At 40.3% G+C, this 15915-nt stretch overlaps 1 protein-coding gene across 1 annotated transcript; it reads left to right on the top strand.

Moving 5' to 3' along the window:
* Positions 1-3301: 3301 nt before the first annotated feature.
* Positions 3302-10002, top strand: LOC117547985 (dual specificity protein phosphatase 7-like). The gene is made up of 3 exons (XM_034218901.1): positions 3302-4180; positions 6003-6431; positions 8631-10002. The coding sequence occupies exons 1-3, from the start codon at positions 3772-3774 to the stop codon at positions 8945-8947; spliced, it is 1155 nt and encodes a 384-aa protein (XP_034074792.1). The 5' UTR covers positions 3302-3771; the 3' UTR covers positions 8948-10002.
* Positions 10003-15915: the final 5913 nt, after the last annotated feature.

Raw genomic sequence — 15915 nt, 5'->3', positions numbered from 1 at the left:
GATGCATTTGTAAATCTTTACGCAAGTAATCCTATATAACACATACAACAGAAAGTAGGAATGAACATGTTATTTTACATTATGTTGTATGTCAGGGACATGCCTTGCTATGCTACTGTAATGGATGGGGAATAAAAACATACCATGTGGTCCAGCTAGAGTGGTAACTGCCTCCCTGCCATCTGCCTCAGCCTCCTTCTCACTTCCTGCCTCTGTCCCTCTTTCTGAGTCTGAACCCTCTTCTTCATTTCTCACATCCACTTCCTCTCGATCCATATCTTCATCTCCTTCTGTGGCCTTCTCATGTTCTGACCCTCCTGGCCTCTCCACTGTACTCTCCTCTCCTTTTTCATTTCCCTCTCTCTTGTCCTCATTTTCAGTTCTCTGACTTTTTGTGTTAAAAAAATAAGTGATATTCCCTTTTCTTTTCATTTTTCAACAACTCCAGGCCTGCAAAAGTCATGATGTGAAGCACTGGTTAAAATCCTCGTAATACATTACACTGTCTGGCCTTTAAGAAATTCAAAAAACTTAAATTAAATCAGAAAAGTAAAAATCATTAAATCATTTGTGTTCAGACTATTTACTAGTTTGACGGTACACCTCTATTTACAGTCTATGCGGTAAACATTTGCGATGTAACTTGTTTTAATTTGTTAATTCATTGCTGTGACATGTAAGGGTAACCTACGTATCTTTTAAACTGCTTAGCTAACTAAATTAAAATGATCGATCACCTAGCTAGCTAGCACAGTCAATGTGTAATGTGTTGTTGGCTAACGAAACGGCCTGAAAAGGAGACCGTCCGTTAAACACAATACAAACACGCCGTTTTGAATAGTGTGTATTAAACTCTTTGTGTCTTTACTTAAAATAATACAAGCTTACAATACAAGGACAAAATGGTCCGACGGGTAGGCTACGTAACGGTCTTTACCTCCAGATGCTGAGGACAGCTCAGTCGCTGCTCTCTCTCTCTGCAGCTGTGTCACCCGGAGTCTGTGTGTACCAAATGTTTTAAGGGGTTTAGGTTACTCATTATTAAAATAGGTAAATTAATTGCTTGTTATAATGATTTGAGAAGGTTGTTGTGGACATAGTGGTCTTTCGATTTACTAATAACAGTTTTAAGAACCAAAAAGTTAGGGGGGCAGCTGGGGGGGCAAAGCTCTTTAGTGGGGGGGGGCAGCTGCCCCCCGTAGATCCGCCCCTGCTAATGACTCAATAACCACATGTTTAAAACTAAAAACCATAACATGGGGATAGGTGTAATTTGGCCTTTTCTGCCCTATCCGAAGATTTACATTGTTAATGATAACCACTGATAATAGCCATTTGATTAGCTCATACCATTTAAAATGACTGAAATGCTGCAGAATAACGAGCTAATGCTACTACTAAAAAAGGGCATTGTTTAACTCAAAATCAGCATTTCAACTGGCCCTAATTGCCCAGATTGCCACCAAGGCCTTGTCTACAGGTGCTTTCAAGACCTGATGTCGACTCCGTTAGAGCTTCATCACAAGTAAAGTTTTAGTCTTCAGTTATTTGGGTGTTAAAAATAAGTGAGGATAGTTTTTGTTTACTATCGAAGAGAAGTTTGTAAACAAACACAAACACACACAGAGTGGATACACAGAGAGCCTGTTGTTGTCCATGAAGGGAGTGGAAACACAAGAGCCCTAAAGTGTGTGTGTGTGTGTGTGTGTGTGTGTGTGTGTGTGTGTGTGTGTGCGCGCGCAAGCGTGCGCATGTGTGAGAGAGAGAGAGAGAGAGAGAATAGAGAGAGAGAGAGAGAGAGAGAGAGAAGAGAGAGAGAGAGAGAGAGGAGAGAGAGAGAGAGAGAGAGAGGAGAGAGAGAGAGAGAGAGAGAGAGGAGAGAGAGGAGAGAGAGAGAGAGAGAGAGACACTAAGGGGGGGATAAAGAGCCATTGTCTGCAGCTGGTGCATCCCCCACCCCTCCTCTTTGCAGCTGTGAGGAAATCAAACGCTCCTCTTTTCCCCTCTGCCTCTGTCAAAACCTGCTGATGCCTTATTAGGTCATTCATGGTGAAAGTCATGGTGATGACCCAGAGCAGCAGGTATACACTATAGAGCTGTTACAAAAATGTGAAATTCTCAAGGTATTTCAATAATTAATTAGACTCCTTCAAGATAGTTCAACAAGTTGTTCAAATGTTTCCTATCTTCATTGAACTAGTTTTTTTCTCAAAGAGAGAAGACATATTGCTCTCAGAAATGAGACAGACTACGATGTTGTCACTCAATAAGTGCTGTTTAGTTTGAGGCCAGAGGCACATTTGTGTAATTGATTGTTAGGTGGAGGTGTGAATGAATTATGGATGAATGTATAAATGTTGTGAGTGTCCCATGTGTGGAGATCAGTGGCAAATGAGTTAAGAGTCCCTTCTAGTGCATGAGGCCATACACATTTGTCCCCCAGGTCATTAAAACCCTTTTGTGTGGCATGCATTCACTTTAATAAATGAACAAGATGGTCATAAGATCCTTTTAGAGAAAGCATACTGCTCAGGAACCAGTTGGATTTCTTTATTTATGGCCAACAGTACAAAATAAAATGTTTTTTTCTGTAATACATATTTACAATATCAGACTTTTACAGCCAAATATACAATCTTATTGTCCCAAATGTGAATAAGTTTAGCCCATATTTAGCAAAGCCTTATAGAGTGAACACCCCTGAAAAAATAAAATAACAACGTTAAACTAATTTTCTGTCATTGTCAACACGTTGGTTTACTTTTTATTTATTTAATCATATTTTTTAAGAAAAATAAAATACAATAGTGTACTGTATCATATTACTGGAGTTTTCCCTTTTCTTTATCTTTTGCTTTTATTGAACATGTAATGGCAGATATTAAGGTTTATTACAACAATAACAATACAAACAGAAGTAAACGCCTTGTAATATTGGGGCCAAGGTTTACCAAACTGTATTTGTATTTTCATATTAACATTACATTAAAAATAATGAGAAGGGAAACAGTATAGGCATGCAGTATTTTTACATTGGTTTCACATGCACACAGCTGTCAAACAGCTTCTTCTGGGGTAAAAAAAACAACACTATACTCTTTTTCAACACATATGGGAGACATTTTGAGCTTATTACTGGAGGGGACATGTTAGAGTATGTCTAGTGCCTTGTTGTATGAACTATCAATGAATGGATATGAATGTCGTGATAACATTGTGAGCTTGTGTGAATGTTCAGCAGCTCTGCACCTTTAAATCTCTGCGCTCCTCCCTCAGCTCAGTGACACCCTGCAGAGCCTCTTTAACGCATCCAGTAGAAATGATTAACCAGAGGCGCTCCACGGGCCAGCATGTCAAATAATAACAATAATCATGGGCTTTAGACACAGCATCTCGTCTGAGACTCACACCCTCAGACAATAACTAAGCATCTTTGGGACGTTTTTTGAGGGTCTGCGGACGCCCTCGAAGTTGGAGTTGGGTCGCCAAATGGATGTCGGAATGAAACCCCCACTTCTATCGGACTGAAGCAAGGAGGGAAAGAAAACCTGCATGTTCAAGTTTCCTGCTCCAACCAGAGGGGCATCGCTGCGTGCGTGTTGGATGTGTGTGTGGAAGTGTGTGCTGGCTGCGTGTGTGTGCGCAGCGGCGGTGGTCTTGGTGGTGGCCGCGGGAAGGGAAGTTTAGCAGCGTGATTTGTCTTGTTTCCCTCTCTTCTGTTGCGTTGTTCTCCATGTCACACCAGGGGACAGGCGGATTAACGTTTCCCTGATGAGAATTAATCATCTGTGCAGAGGCTCTGTGATCGTGACTGTGATGATGATGTCGAGTAAGAGCGTGGAGTGGCTGCAGGAGGAGCTGGAGTCCGGGGCCAGCTCCCTGCTGCTGCTGGACTGCAGACCCCATGAGCTGTACGAGTCCTCGCACATCGAGTCGGCCATCAACCTGGCCATCCCGGGCCTCATGCTGCGGAGGCTGAAGAAGGGCAACCTCCCCATCCGCTCCATCATCCCCAACAACGAGGACAAGGAGAAATTTGTGAAGCGGTGCAAGACGGACGTGGTGGTTCTGTACGACGAGGCGACCCCGGAGCGGCAGGAGTCCGGGCTGGGAAGCTCCGTGCTGGGGCTGCTGCTGCAGAAACTGCGGGACGACGGATGCAAGGCTTTCTACCTGGAGGGTAAGATTGGATGGCTTTAAACTTGAGTTCGTGTCCCTTTGATCCAAACAAAACTCACAATGACTACAATAATTTCACTCCGATGTAATTAACTGAGATTCCCCTAATTACTGGAAAGCCTCAGCAGCTTATCTCACCAAATAGATAACTATTAGTGCTAGAATATAACACACATATATGAATCTGGACTTGAATCAGACGTGATAGTTTTGCTTCAGATACGTATTTCCAGAAACAGTTTAAAACATGACACATGTATCCGATTAGGCGACACAAAGTATCCCGGATCAGATCAATCTTAACCTATTTTAGAAAATGTTATCATATCCCGTATTAAATATAACGTAATTGTAGATTTTAAATAGCGTATAGGTAGCCTATAGCTTGAAGTGTCGCAGTGTTTCGACACTTCAAATGAATCCAGATGTTATCATCTGTCTGACCGACTAAAGTTCGTGTCTCGTTCATTTTTAATAATGATGCAGGAAGAGTTATTTATCTGAGCATATTATCCACAGATTATGATTTTATCACAGTATAATAATAGATAGGCTGCAATGTGAAACACATCAGCTTCACTAACTGCAGTGCGAAGTCATAATTAACTTTGACAAAACACTCTTATTTCCGAGAGCCATTATATTATTATAACTATTATTTGGAAATAATTGGGCTAATCAATAGAAATATATATAACGGGAGTATGTGTCTAAATATACAAAGCTATGTCAAATATGTTTTCAATTAAATGCTGCAAAAATGGCCCGCCATGTTGTGCTCCTTTATGAAAAGACTGGCGTTTTTTTTCATGAATGAACGGGGAAACGAGGAGACGACGACGCAATGTGAATAAAACTGCAGCACCAAATAAAAACATAGGATAGTCAGACATGATGAGGACGTCACGTGTATAAAATGTGGTAGCGTTAGGATCTACAGATAGATTTGATGTATTAATGATCAAAGCAGTGTTCCAGTAAAGTCACAATCCGAGCTGCCATTCACAAAAAGTCCACTGAGCTGAGTAGTGAGTGCTCGGTGTCCTGCTCACCCTCCCCAGGGCGCAGCTTTTCTCAATGGAGCACATCTGTCCGGCATGTATGCCAAGCCATGACGGCGAAAATATCATGTTATTTTTCTGTTATTAGTCTCATTCATATTTGATGTAGTCTCGCATACAAACACGATATGGCAAATATTTTTGCATTGGTAATTATAAACCCATATCATGATATACATGTCATGTTTTAGAATATTTATAATGTAATGTGAGTCAATGAAAAAGATGTGTAAATGATTTAATTTTGATCTCATTAAACCCCTTGGTTTATATATAACATATTATGTAATCTGAATATGAATCTACTGTGGTTAAATATGGTATGATAGATTGTTTCATTTTGGAACTAACTGTTCTTTTTGATGTATGTTTGTTACCATCACTGTGATTAATAACATGTCAAAATGTTTTCTTAATGGTCATAATGTATAAATGTAGCAATCATATTATTTTCTTTTTAATTAAAAGGTAAAATTACCATAATTTATGTTCATGATTCACCTCTTGTAAGACAAGATAAGATAAGATGGAGCTTTATTACTGTTGAAACAAGATATCACAGTAAAACGTAGAGCATTTGGAGGAACATGTTAAATATATCGTATCATGCAGACTTTACATTCAGCTGCCATTTTGTAGATGTTGTATTGCACAACCCTCCCTGCGCTCATGCACAGAGACATTTCTTATACCAGCATGTGAAGTGACTTTCTAGCCCTTTTCCTTATATTGACATTATTTGGTCTCTTTCTTGTCATTCAGGGGGCTTCAACAAGTTCCAGTCGGAGTACCCCGAGCACTGCGAGACCAATTTGGACTGCTCCTGTCCCAGCAGCTCCCCCCCAGCCTCAGTCCTCGGCCTCGGGGGTCTGCGCATCAGCTCCGACTGCTCTGATGGAGAGTCGGACCGCGAGCCGGGCAGCGCCACAGAGTCAGAGGGCAGCCCGCTCCCCAGCAACCAGACAGCGTTTCCCGTCCAGATTCTGCCGTACCTCTTCCTGGGCTGTGCCAAAGACTCCACCAACCTGGATGTGCTCAGCAAGTACAACATCAAGTACATCCTCAACGTGACGCCCAACCTGCCCAACATGTTCGAACATGAAGGCGACTTCAAATACAAACAGATCCCCATCTCCGATCACTGGAGCCAGAACCTCTCTCAGTTTTTCCCCGAGGCCATTTCATTCATCGGTAAGTAAAGGCTTGCTCCTTCTGCTTGTTTTGTCCAAACAACTATCATACATTTGAGAATATGGAGCCAGCAAAACCTCTGGTGTTTTTGGCTGGATTTAAATGAATATCCTAACAATTGGCAGTTATTTTTCTATCTAGATGGATGAATCAGATAATACAAGTCAGAACATATATAACAATGTTCATCCCAATCTCGCAAGGCCCAAGTCTTCTTCTTCAAATAGTTTTTTTTTGTCTAACCAACAGTCCAAAACTAAAAGTATTTACTTTACTATCATAAACGTATGAAAAGCAGCACAACTATACCATTAAGAAATTAAAGCCAGTTAATTGGTATGCAAAACTTGTCAGCACTAGTTTGTTAAGTTTATCCTCCATTACTCTCTTTGCCTGTTGTGTTAAACAGAAATGGGAACTTGTCTTAAACACAGCTGGCCTGTATTTTTCTATTCCTAATTACATTTGACTGTAATAGCACAATAGTTTTGAGGAAATAGATTTTTGGAGCATTGAGTCATACTGAAGCCAGGAGAATTTTAGCCTCTTATCTCATCTCATTTCCAGTATTTCCCATCGTTAGTGTCATTCCCTCTTACTTAATTCCCAGAGAGTGAGTACATTCCCTCTCTGATGGGTCTATGAGAACCACTGAACCAGGGTCTCTGTTTTGGTCTTAGATTGTCCAGACTCTGACATTTCTCTTTTTCTTTTAAAGCTAATGTTTCAGTAGGTGGGAGGAAGTGTGACATATGCCAGAGCCAGAGGTCTTGGCAGATTCGGGTCATGGGTCTGATGTTACATGTTAAATGTTGCTGTCTGACTGGCTGTAATGGGCAGGGATTAAATCAGGTCTTTAAGTGCCAGCAGGGTAATTATGGGTAAAGGAAAGAAGTTCCAGATGTGACCTTACACTTTACTGCTGTGGACTGCAGATTCCTTAAATATCTGAAATGATTGTGCATAACGTATAGAGAAGAAGGAACTTGATGTTTCCCGGCAATGGGCAATTATTGCGTTATGATGCATTTATAGCGCAAGAAAAGGGATGTAATGCTGCTCACATCTGCACAATGTGAGGATCTGCTCAGCACAGATTAAGCACTGGTTACTTATTTGACTTCTGAGTCCTGTATAGTTGTAGAAAGTGAGCACACATCACATATACATTTAATTTGACGTCCGCTTGGCAGCCTGAGCTCGTGAGCCAACTGACCCAAATCCCACAACAAGAGAGTCAGGCAGGGAGAGTGAGGAGAGGCAGAGAGAGATAAAGGAGAGGAAGAAAGGAAAGAAGCACTTAACTCTGTGGCTCTAATGGCCTGTAGTGATGTAAGTGCAAGGGTTTGAAACTGATAGAAGGTGGATGGATGTAGCCTGTTAATAATGTAGGATGTTTTCGTTATTCAGGTTTTTCTACAGACTGAGAGCTAGAAAGCAGAATGAAACATGACTTTCTGCTGTCATAAAGAAAGGTCATTGTGGATTCAAATCACAATAATGGAACATTTTAGATATTTTGTACTAACTTGGAGCCAGCACAGTTTTCTGGATTGTTGCCTTCAGTGGAGTGTTGAAGGGAGAATATAATGTTAGATATTGTTCTATAAATGTCTATTGTACAAGCGATTCTTATTGAGTTGTAATTCAATAATAGGAAAATATGTTGTTTTTTTGAGGAACATATATATTATACACACAGTGGAACTCAGTCAATTGCTTTCAGGTGCCTGAAACTTTTAATCCATGCATATTTTTCTATAACATTGTATAATCATGACTAAATAAGCCACAATTCAATATAATGTTGAACAAAAATAATTGTGTGTGTTGGCCACCGTGGCCGTCACGTTTTTACAACTGAGCCCTGCCAACAGCACACCTCAAAAAGAAATACAGACAATTATATCGTGTGAAACCTAAACTTCTCTAAATTGGGCAGAACATTATGTGTTTATATAAGATCCCATTGTTTAGAGTAATAAGCTAATTGATGATTTTTAAAATAGGTTTGACTATTTTTTTATGTGATTCTATAAATGTGGCTCATTGTTTGTTAGGAGAAATACATCTTTATTCACATCGACACAGCAGAGATTGAACAGAGAATATTGTCATCATTTAAAGGCTAATAAATATATGAAAATATACAGTAGGTTTTTACATCAATCTAATCCTCTCTCATGCTTTCCTGTGCAGACGAGGCTCGCTCGAAGAAGTGCGGCATCCTGGTGCACTGTCTGGCGGGGATCAGCCGCTCGGTGACCGTCACGGTGGCCTACCTGATGCAGAAGCTCAACCTGTCGCTCAACGACGCGTACGACTTTGTGAAGCGGAAAAAGTCGAACATTTCCCCAAACTTCAACTTCATGGGCCAGCTGCTGGACTTTGAGCGGACGCTGGGCCTCAACAGTCCCTGTGACAACCACTCCACCTCCCCGACGCACGAGCAGCTCTTTTTCACCACCCCGACCAATCACAATGTGTTTCAACTGGACACGCTGGAGTCCACATGAGAATCAGACGAGGGGGAACTGTCCCTTTCTTCGACGGGTTAAAGGTGGTGTTGTTACCATGGTAACAAGTGGCTGCACTGGAGGGAGCAGCCAGTTTGAATTAATGTTTTAGCCTCCGATGGCTTGTTGTCTGCGAGCCTGGCCACGGAGCAGCGTCTGAGGGGCAGGAGAGGTCACAGGTGGCACGTTAAAAAGGGGATAGGGTGCTTTTTGACCCGGAGAGATAACTGACAGCTGGGTTAAGGATGGCATCCTCCTCAGGAGATGATTGAAATTGAGGGAGGAAGAGCTCCGATCAACTTGTCTTGTCACAAAGAACCGAGGAGCACTTAACTGACTGAGAAACTGAGCGAAGGACGCGGCAGGACAGACAGCTTCATACAAAGACTTATGAGACAACAAACATCCACTCTGTCTTTCTGTCTCGGCTCTCGAGTCGAGCTGACTGGTGCCAAGCGGAGAATCTGGGATTATCTTGTCGGAAATCTCACTCTACTGAATGTGGAGTTTTACAAACCAAGGAATTAACACACACACACACACACACACACACACACACACACACACACACACACACACACACACACACACACACACACACACACACACACACCTAAACAAAGTATGTATGTTTGTACTGTATGTATGGTAACGTACATAAATGTATGGGCAGTCCTTAACAAATTCAGTATGTCTTTATGCATTTTTGTATATTTTTGTGTAAATCTACGCACAAATCTATACCTTATATAAATATATATACGCATAGAAATCTTACCTATCCAATCCAGATGGTTTAGGAGATTGTAAAACTAAAGAAGGGGAATGGGTGTGAAGATGCCAGCAAAGAGGAACGTTGAGGTGATATTCCGAGTTGTCTTTTTTTCTTTTTCAAGTTTTGTTTTTCTTATAGTTTGTTATGACCTAATGCAGTTTGCACAGTGGTGAAGCCATTGACTTGTTGGCACTTGAAGCCAGTGCTGAAAGCCGGCAGATAAAGAGACATTCAGAGAGGAGAGGCCAGTCCCAGGCTGCGACATGTCCCGACAGCTGCACGCCAGGGTGGGTGGGGGGGGCGAGGACGAGGTTCAGGGGTCAGAGGGTTGGGTTAGGGGCAAAGACGGGCAGTGGGTAGGACGAGGGCATGTAGGGTGGGCGTGGGTAAAGACACTGTAAGTTCCCTGTTCCTACTTTGTTTCCCTGTATGACTTTTCATCCAGTTGCCTTACAAGACGTTGTTTCCACCAACTGTTTTGACTAATAAGGCTGTTTCATTTCAGTTAGAAACTAAACTCCTGAACTTCCTGTTATTTCATCACAGCATATTGTCTGACTAGTAAATGTTGCCAAACTGGTTTCTCACAACTCTGACATCTATGAAGGATTCTGAGTTAACATTTCTAAAGAACTTTTTCGGCAGCTTATTTTAGCAAACCTTTGTCGAAGGAAGTGAGTCAGCCCTCTCGTATTACTCCTCTTTTCCTGGGAGGAAGTTGTCCTATCTTTTTTAGGATGTTAGTACGGGTTCACAAAGTTTAAGACCAGGGACTGTGATTGTACCCTGTCTCTGTGTTGGGATTATGGTGTTGTGGATTGGGACTGGCCTCAGCTACAGACTGCACTTATATACTTCGATAGCTTCACGTCCCTTAACTGCATTGGAGAAAACAGAAGAAAGTTATTTCTGCAAAGAGTTTACCCATTTCGTAAAAAAAACGGTTTGTCTGAGTTGATTCACCCTTAAGCCTTGGGTAAATGAAAGAAATATTAAAGCCACATTGATATGAATATATATATTATAGAGCTAATAGTAAACAGATCTACATTATTTTGTATACTTGAGCATGCTGTGGTACTGTATGCTCTCTAACAGTTTACGTAGCCACGGGTTGGATGTTGCTTTACAAGACGGGACGATGAATGATGAGGACCGTTTTTTTAACTGCTGTTGCTGCTGAACACAGCGGTAAACAGCAGCGGGTTAAAGAGTGTTCTCAGATCCTGTCCACATCAGAAGCACCTTAACAAGAAAGACACCAAAAATGTGAGCAAATGCTGCAGCACTTAGACCTATGGAAACTGCTGCGGGTACATTGGGCGTCATACAAGAATATCTTTGTATATTCTTAAACCTAAATCATTCCATAGAGTATAGGTTTAAAAATTGCTTTATAAGGCAACCTAGTTTGCTTTTTATGGGAACGTTTTATTCACAAAAATAATCAACGTAACACATTACATTAGACTAAGCAGTAACAGTAGTCTTATACTGTAAATGCATTTGGGAAAAAATTGAAATAGGACACGGTTGTCTTTGTGGTCTATTGTGACAGAAATAAAGCAGGAACAATTAGATATGAAATCAGATGCTAAAAAACATCATGATACTGTCATCACAGCTTCTTTTAGTTTTGAGGAAGTTTCATTCAACTAAAGGTCCTCCTCTGGTCTGTTGGTCTGAGACAGACATGTAGTTGGTTGAAACATAGCTAATAAAACTAAAAGGAGAATGTAACAATTTCTTGCATAGCGCCCACAGTTATAGCAAACTACAGGTTTGGTTAAAGAGCGAGGATGTGGACGGGCTCTAAACTGAGACAAAGAACTGGGTTACAGAGGGGACAGCAGTTGAATCTGAACAGGGTTGGTTTGAGCTGGCCTTATATAATCTTTCTAACTTGTTTCTAATGCTGACTGTTAATGACTTTGTATCTCAGTTTAGAAAAACATTGTGTACAAAGAAAAATGAAACGTTTGTTTATCTATTATTCAAATCAGAACATAGTAAAAAAGACAGAGAGCTGTCTTTTTTTACCAGAACGGGTCACACAAGGTTTATTACTCTGCAATATATCAAAACAACTGTTTGCAGTATTTTGTAGATCCAAAACCGCAACATTTTTTAAATCTTCTTCTTTTGTACTATATCTATTCTATTATACAAGATCCAGCTCTATATGGCTTGTGGATTGAAGTTACATTTCACCTGGGGTGTCCAAAATGTTGGGCCCACGTGCCCATTCCCAACCTTAAAGAGGCCCTCGCTAACACACACACACACACGAGCGATGCTTTACACAGCCAGAGCTGTGGTTCAGCATGGCAGTTAAGTTTCACAATAGACAATTACAACACATACAGTATTTACAAGGTCTTTTTCCATCTTGTTTTTGATAAGTGCTCCATGCTATTCCTGTGGCCTTTAAATATGAATATATATCTAAGTATATATATGTTATGAATTTATATGCAAAAGTTCCTGTCCTATGATAGCGTAAGAGATAAAAACAAGACTACCATGCTTGAATGGCCTCCCCTCGCCTGAAGTCATTTCCCATTTACAATAAGAAACACGACTTGATCCCTTACACCCTAGGTTTGAAATATATTTCAGTACGGAGCTTTTCTATTTAAAATGGTTGATTTCAAGCTGCTTTCTTCTGTTTTTTCTTTGTGTCTTTGTAACAATGAAAGAGAAATCAAGTCTTTTCTCCGTTTGTAAATTTGCCAGATCACAGGAACGGCCGTTTCTGTGTCCTTAAACTTGTAGCTACATCTCAGTAAGAATGTGATTGGGAGGGAAAGACGAGAGTGAGCGATAGAGGAAGAGAAGTGGCGGCGCTAAATACAAAGTGAAAGAAGAAGTGAATGAAATAAAAAACGTTACCTCAGTGAGGAATTTTTCAGGGATTTTTTTGACAATGCATCTTGCAACGTGTTACAGCTTCAAACACAAGCTGTTTTGTATTGTGCTGTAAACAGTTTTTAAAATAGATGCAATCTGTCTGTGTTTTAAAACAAAGGGGCATGTTGATCGGGGCAGTTTCACCTTTCTGTCTACTGAAGGAAGTACAATTGACCCTATGTAATGTACAGTATATGGAAACAACTCAAGACATGTTTATACCGCAAATAAATATTGAAATATTTTTTTCTTTAACACGTGTCTCCTCGTTTTTTTTATCGATTGGTTTAGCAGGTTGTACATGTTATATAATGGATCCCAAGTTGAGAGTCAGTACCCCAACAATGGTCACAAGGTAAATATGATGCATTAGGTGAGGTGATTACCAAGGAGAACAATGTAAAGTCTTCACTTTAATATGACATTTAATAGCTTTAATTGAAACTCTGACACTTCCTTCCACATCTGTGTGGGTTTTGTGTGCACTAGAGAAGAACCATGGTGTGTTACTATTTACCATAGGAATCTTAAAATGAACCCACAAATAAAGACCAGTATGTAGTATTTTCTCATCTTTTACTCAATGAAAAGAAACCCATCATTATGCCCTATAACTTTTGGACCATTCAATTAAGAAAACTAGTATCATTTGTGTTGTGAAATGTACCAACATAAGGTTTATAATTACACTGTGTGCCTATATTGTGGTAGTACAGATCCAACTGCGTTGTAGAACAATTAGGAATAACTATTCTCTTTCTCAGGGCTTCATCCTTTGCGTGTGTGCACCACCAAGCTTCCTTTTCTATGTATGAGAGATATATATAACAATGGCAGAAGTGTGGATATGAAAGCTGACAGTGAGGGAGAAAGAGAGAATGTGAAAGCGAGAACGAGGGTTGGTTGGAATAAAAAGGAGCATCTTAAAGACAGCGCTGTGAGCGGAGCAGCTATAAATATCTCCTCCAGTTCTTCCCTGCTCCTGCAGCGGCGCTTCTTTCATTTCTGCTATGACTTCCTGCGCTGTGGCACCATCGAGTGAGCCATTCACCTCACGGTAAATCACACAGGATATTACAGTGATGGCAGTGGAGAAATAACGGAAATGAGGGCCCCACTGGTAAAATAGATTGGGGATAGTATGATTGACACCACTGACTCATTATTTTCTGGTTTCCTGGCAACCTGATGAACTGTTTCCCACATGCCCATCTTCATAACCATGACCTTACGAGTAACAGGAAATGCTCTCATTTTCATTAAACCGATACGTCATTAACTGTGATAGTTATGAATCAACAGCTCTGTGACATTTCAGGTGATATCTCTTTGTCTTTATCACCTTCAAGAACTAAGGACTTGTTTCACACTGTTTGCTAATGAGGAGGATTCACCCTGATATCCACAAAGGTGAACGCTGACAGGAAATATTGGTTTCATCAAGCTTTGATTTTCTGTCACAGTACCAGCTTGATTCAGTTCATTATTTTTCTCCCAGTTTGCTCGGTTTCTGTGTCAGGCTATGGTTTCGGATCTGGTTATTTGTTATGCACTTAAAAAGTCTGACTGCATTGTGGGTAATGTAGGCACCATATTTGTTGAGGGAAAAAATGGTTGGCATTATAAAAAATACACTTTTTTTTATTTGCTGCATTTATTCAGGTCCTTTTGTTGTTGACTCCAAATATGTTGTACTAGGTTATAGAGTTTTAAGCTCAAATATAGCCTCAGGTGGTCTTTGGTTCAGGATCAGGTCTTAATTCTGTCAGTTTTAGGCCCCTGTAAAACCAACAATTTCCCCCCATATGGCTTAATTGTTCCATATTATGTTAGCAATAATAATAGTTTAGTTTCTTTTTGGTTGTTTAACTCATGTATATATATATAGAACAACTGAAAATGGGATGGTGAGGTGCACAAGATAACAGAATGACAAAACAATGAAAATATACAGTGGCTTGGCCAAACCAACCCCCCCCTTGACATGGAAGTATTTATGAGTCCTCAGTCCCCAACCACACCTTTTGCTGAACCAGGAAGTAAGCTCCCCCAATGACCATGGAAAAAGAAAGTAATAAGTAATTAATACAAGCAAATACTTGTGTCAGCTGTGCTAAAATGTGTGAAATAAACTAAATAATGTCAGGTTATAAGCAAATCAAATACATCTAAATGTCTGGTGTTAATTGTTGTTGAGGTTTACTGCAGTTTAACTGAAGCTAAACTACTGGAGGTGAGGTGTAGTGTTTTTGTTTCATTCTGTGTTGCTGTGGCCATCACACCAGCACAGACTTATTTCAGTAATGGTCCTTTACCCAGCTATCAAGTCTGATGGACGGAACTAATACTCTTGCAGATAAGTTGCATCTACCGCAGACAAGACATTGACAAACAGACAAGCTTTCCACTCTGACGAAAGCTTCACTGTTGCCAGCTCCTTTACTGAGCTCAAATAATTACAGTAAATAACTGATATGGCTGCTGCTGCTGCAGTACTTATATTAGGCAAGCTCTGTCCTCCCACTGTGAGTGGTACTGTACTCTGATGTATACTCTCCTTCACAGTTATATAAAGATCCAGAACAGCACTCTCTCCTGCAACGCACCACTTCAAGAGAATAATGAGAGGGGAGCAGGGAGGGAGGATGAGAGCAGGAAGAGATGTTCATGTTTCATCACGTTGAGGCCTGCATACCTGGGAAATGGAAATGTGAACAAGTAAGAAAACATTCAATACTGGATGAGTGTTTTTGCTATTACTCCCTCACTTACTCACCCACTCCTTAAATCTATATAACACGCTGTGATCATCATCATTATCATCATTAACATTAAGTTCAAAGAAACTGCCCCACATTTAAACTGCCTGGAAAAAGGATGTGTTGTCCCTGTATTTGAATGAGTTACGTGACAAGTCTTACATTTGCAATCGGCAAATATACCATACCTAACGCTCAATATATCTGAGTCTTTCCCCAACGTTTATTTCAGAAAAGGATTTAACAGGTCAATGTGACCTCTCAAAACATTGGCCTTAAATAAGGAATTCATACAATAATTGTGACAATTTAGCTCAAATGTCTAAAGCATAAAACTTGCAGTGATGACATTTTGGACAGACATTGATTATTTCCTGCAAGTTGACTGGTTGGGGAACTGCGAGTCATTTTAGTTTATTCATAATTAACTTACTTAAAAATGTTTTAATTAATTAAATGAAGAAATCGGAGGGACAGATTGCATCGAGTGGTCAATTTAAAATATGACTTATTTACACAATTAG

This window comes from Gymnodraco acuticeps, unplaced genomic scaffold, assembly GCF_902827175.1.
Source record: "Gymnodraco acuticeps unplaced genomic scaffold, fGymAcu1.1, whole genome shotgun sequence".
In the NCBI taxonomy this organism is placed as follows: domain Eukaryota; kingdom Metazoa; phylum Chordata; class Actinopteri; order Perciformes; family Bathydraconidae; genus Gymnodraco; species Gymnodraco acuticeps.
The sequence above is the reverse complement of the archived record's forward strand: the minus strand, read 5'-3'. Positions and strand labels throughout refer to the sequence as shown.

Coding starts and splice junctions, on each gene's coding strand:
- LOC117547985 (XM_034218901.1), top strand. CDS start 3,772: ATGAGAATTAATCATCTGTGCAGAGGCTCTGTGATCGTGACTGTGATG. Junction 4,181..6,002: donor CAAGGCTTTCTACCTGGAGG/GTAAGATTGGAT, acceptor CTTGTCATTCAG/GGGGCTTCAACAAGTTCCAG. Junction 6,432..8,630: donor CGAGGCCATTTCATTCATCG/GTAAGTAAAGGC, acceptor TTTCCTGTGCAG/ACGAGGCTCGCTCGAAGAAG.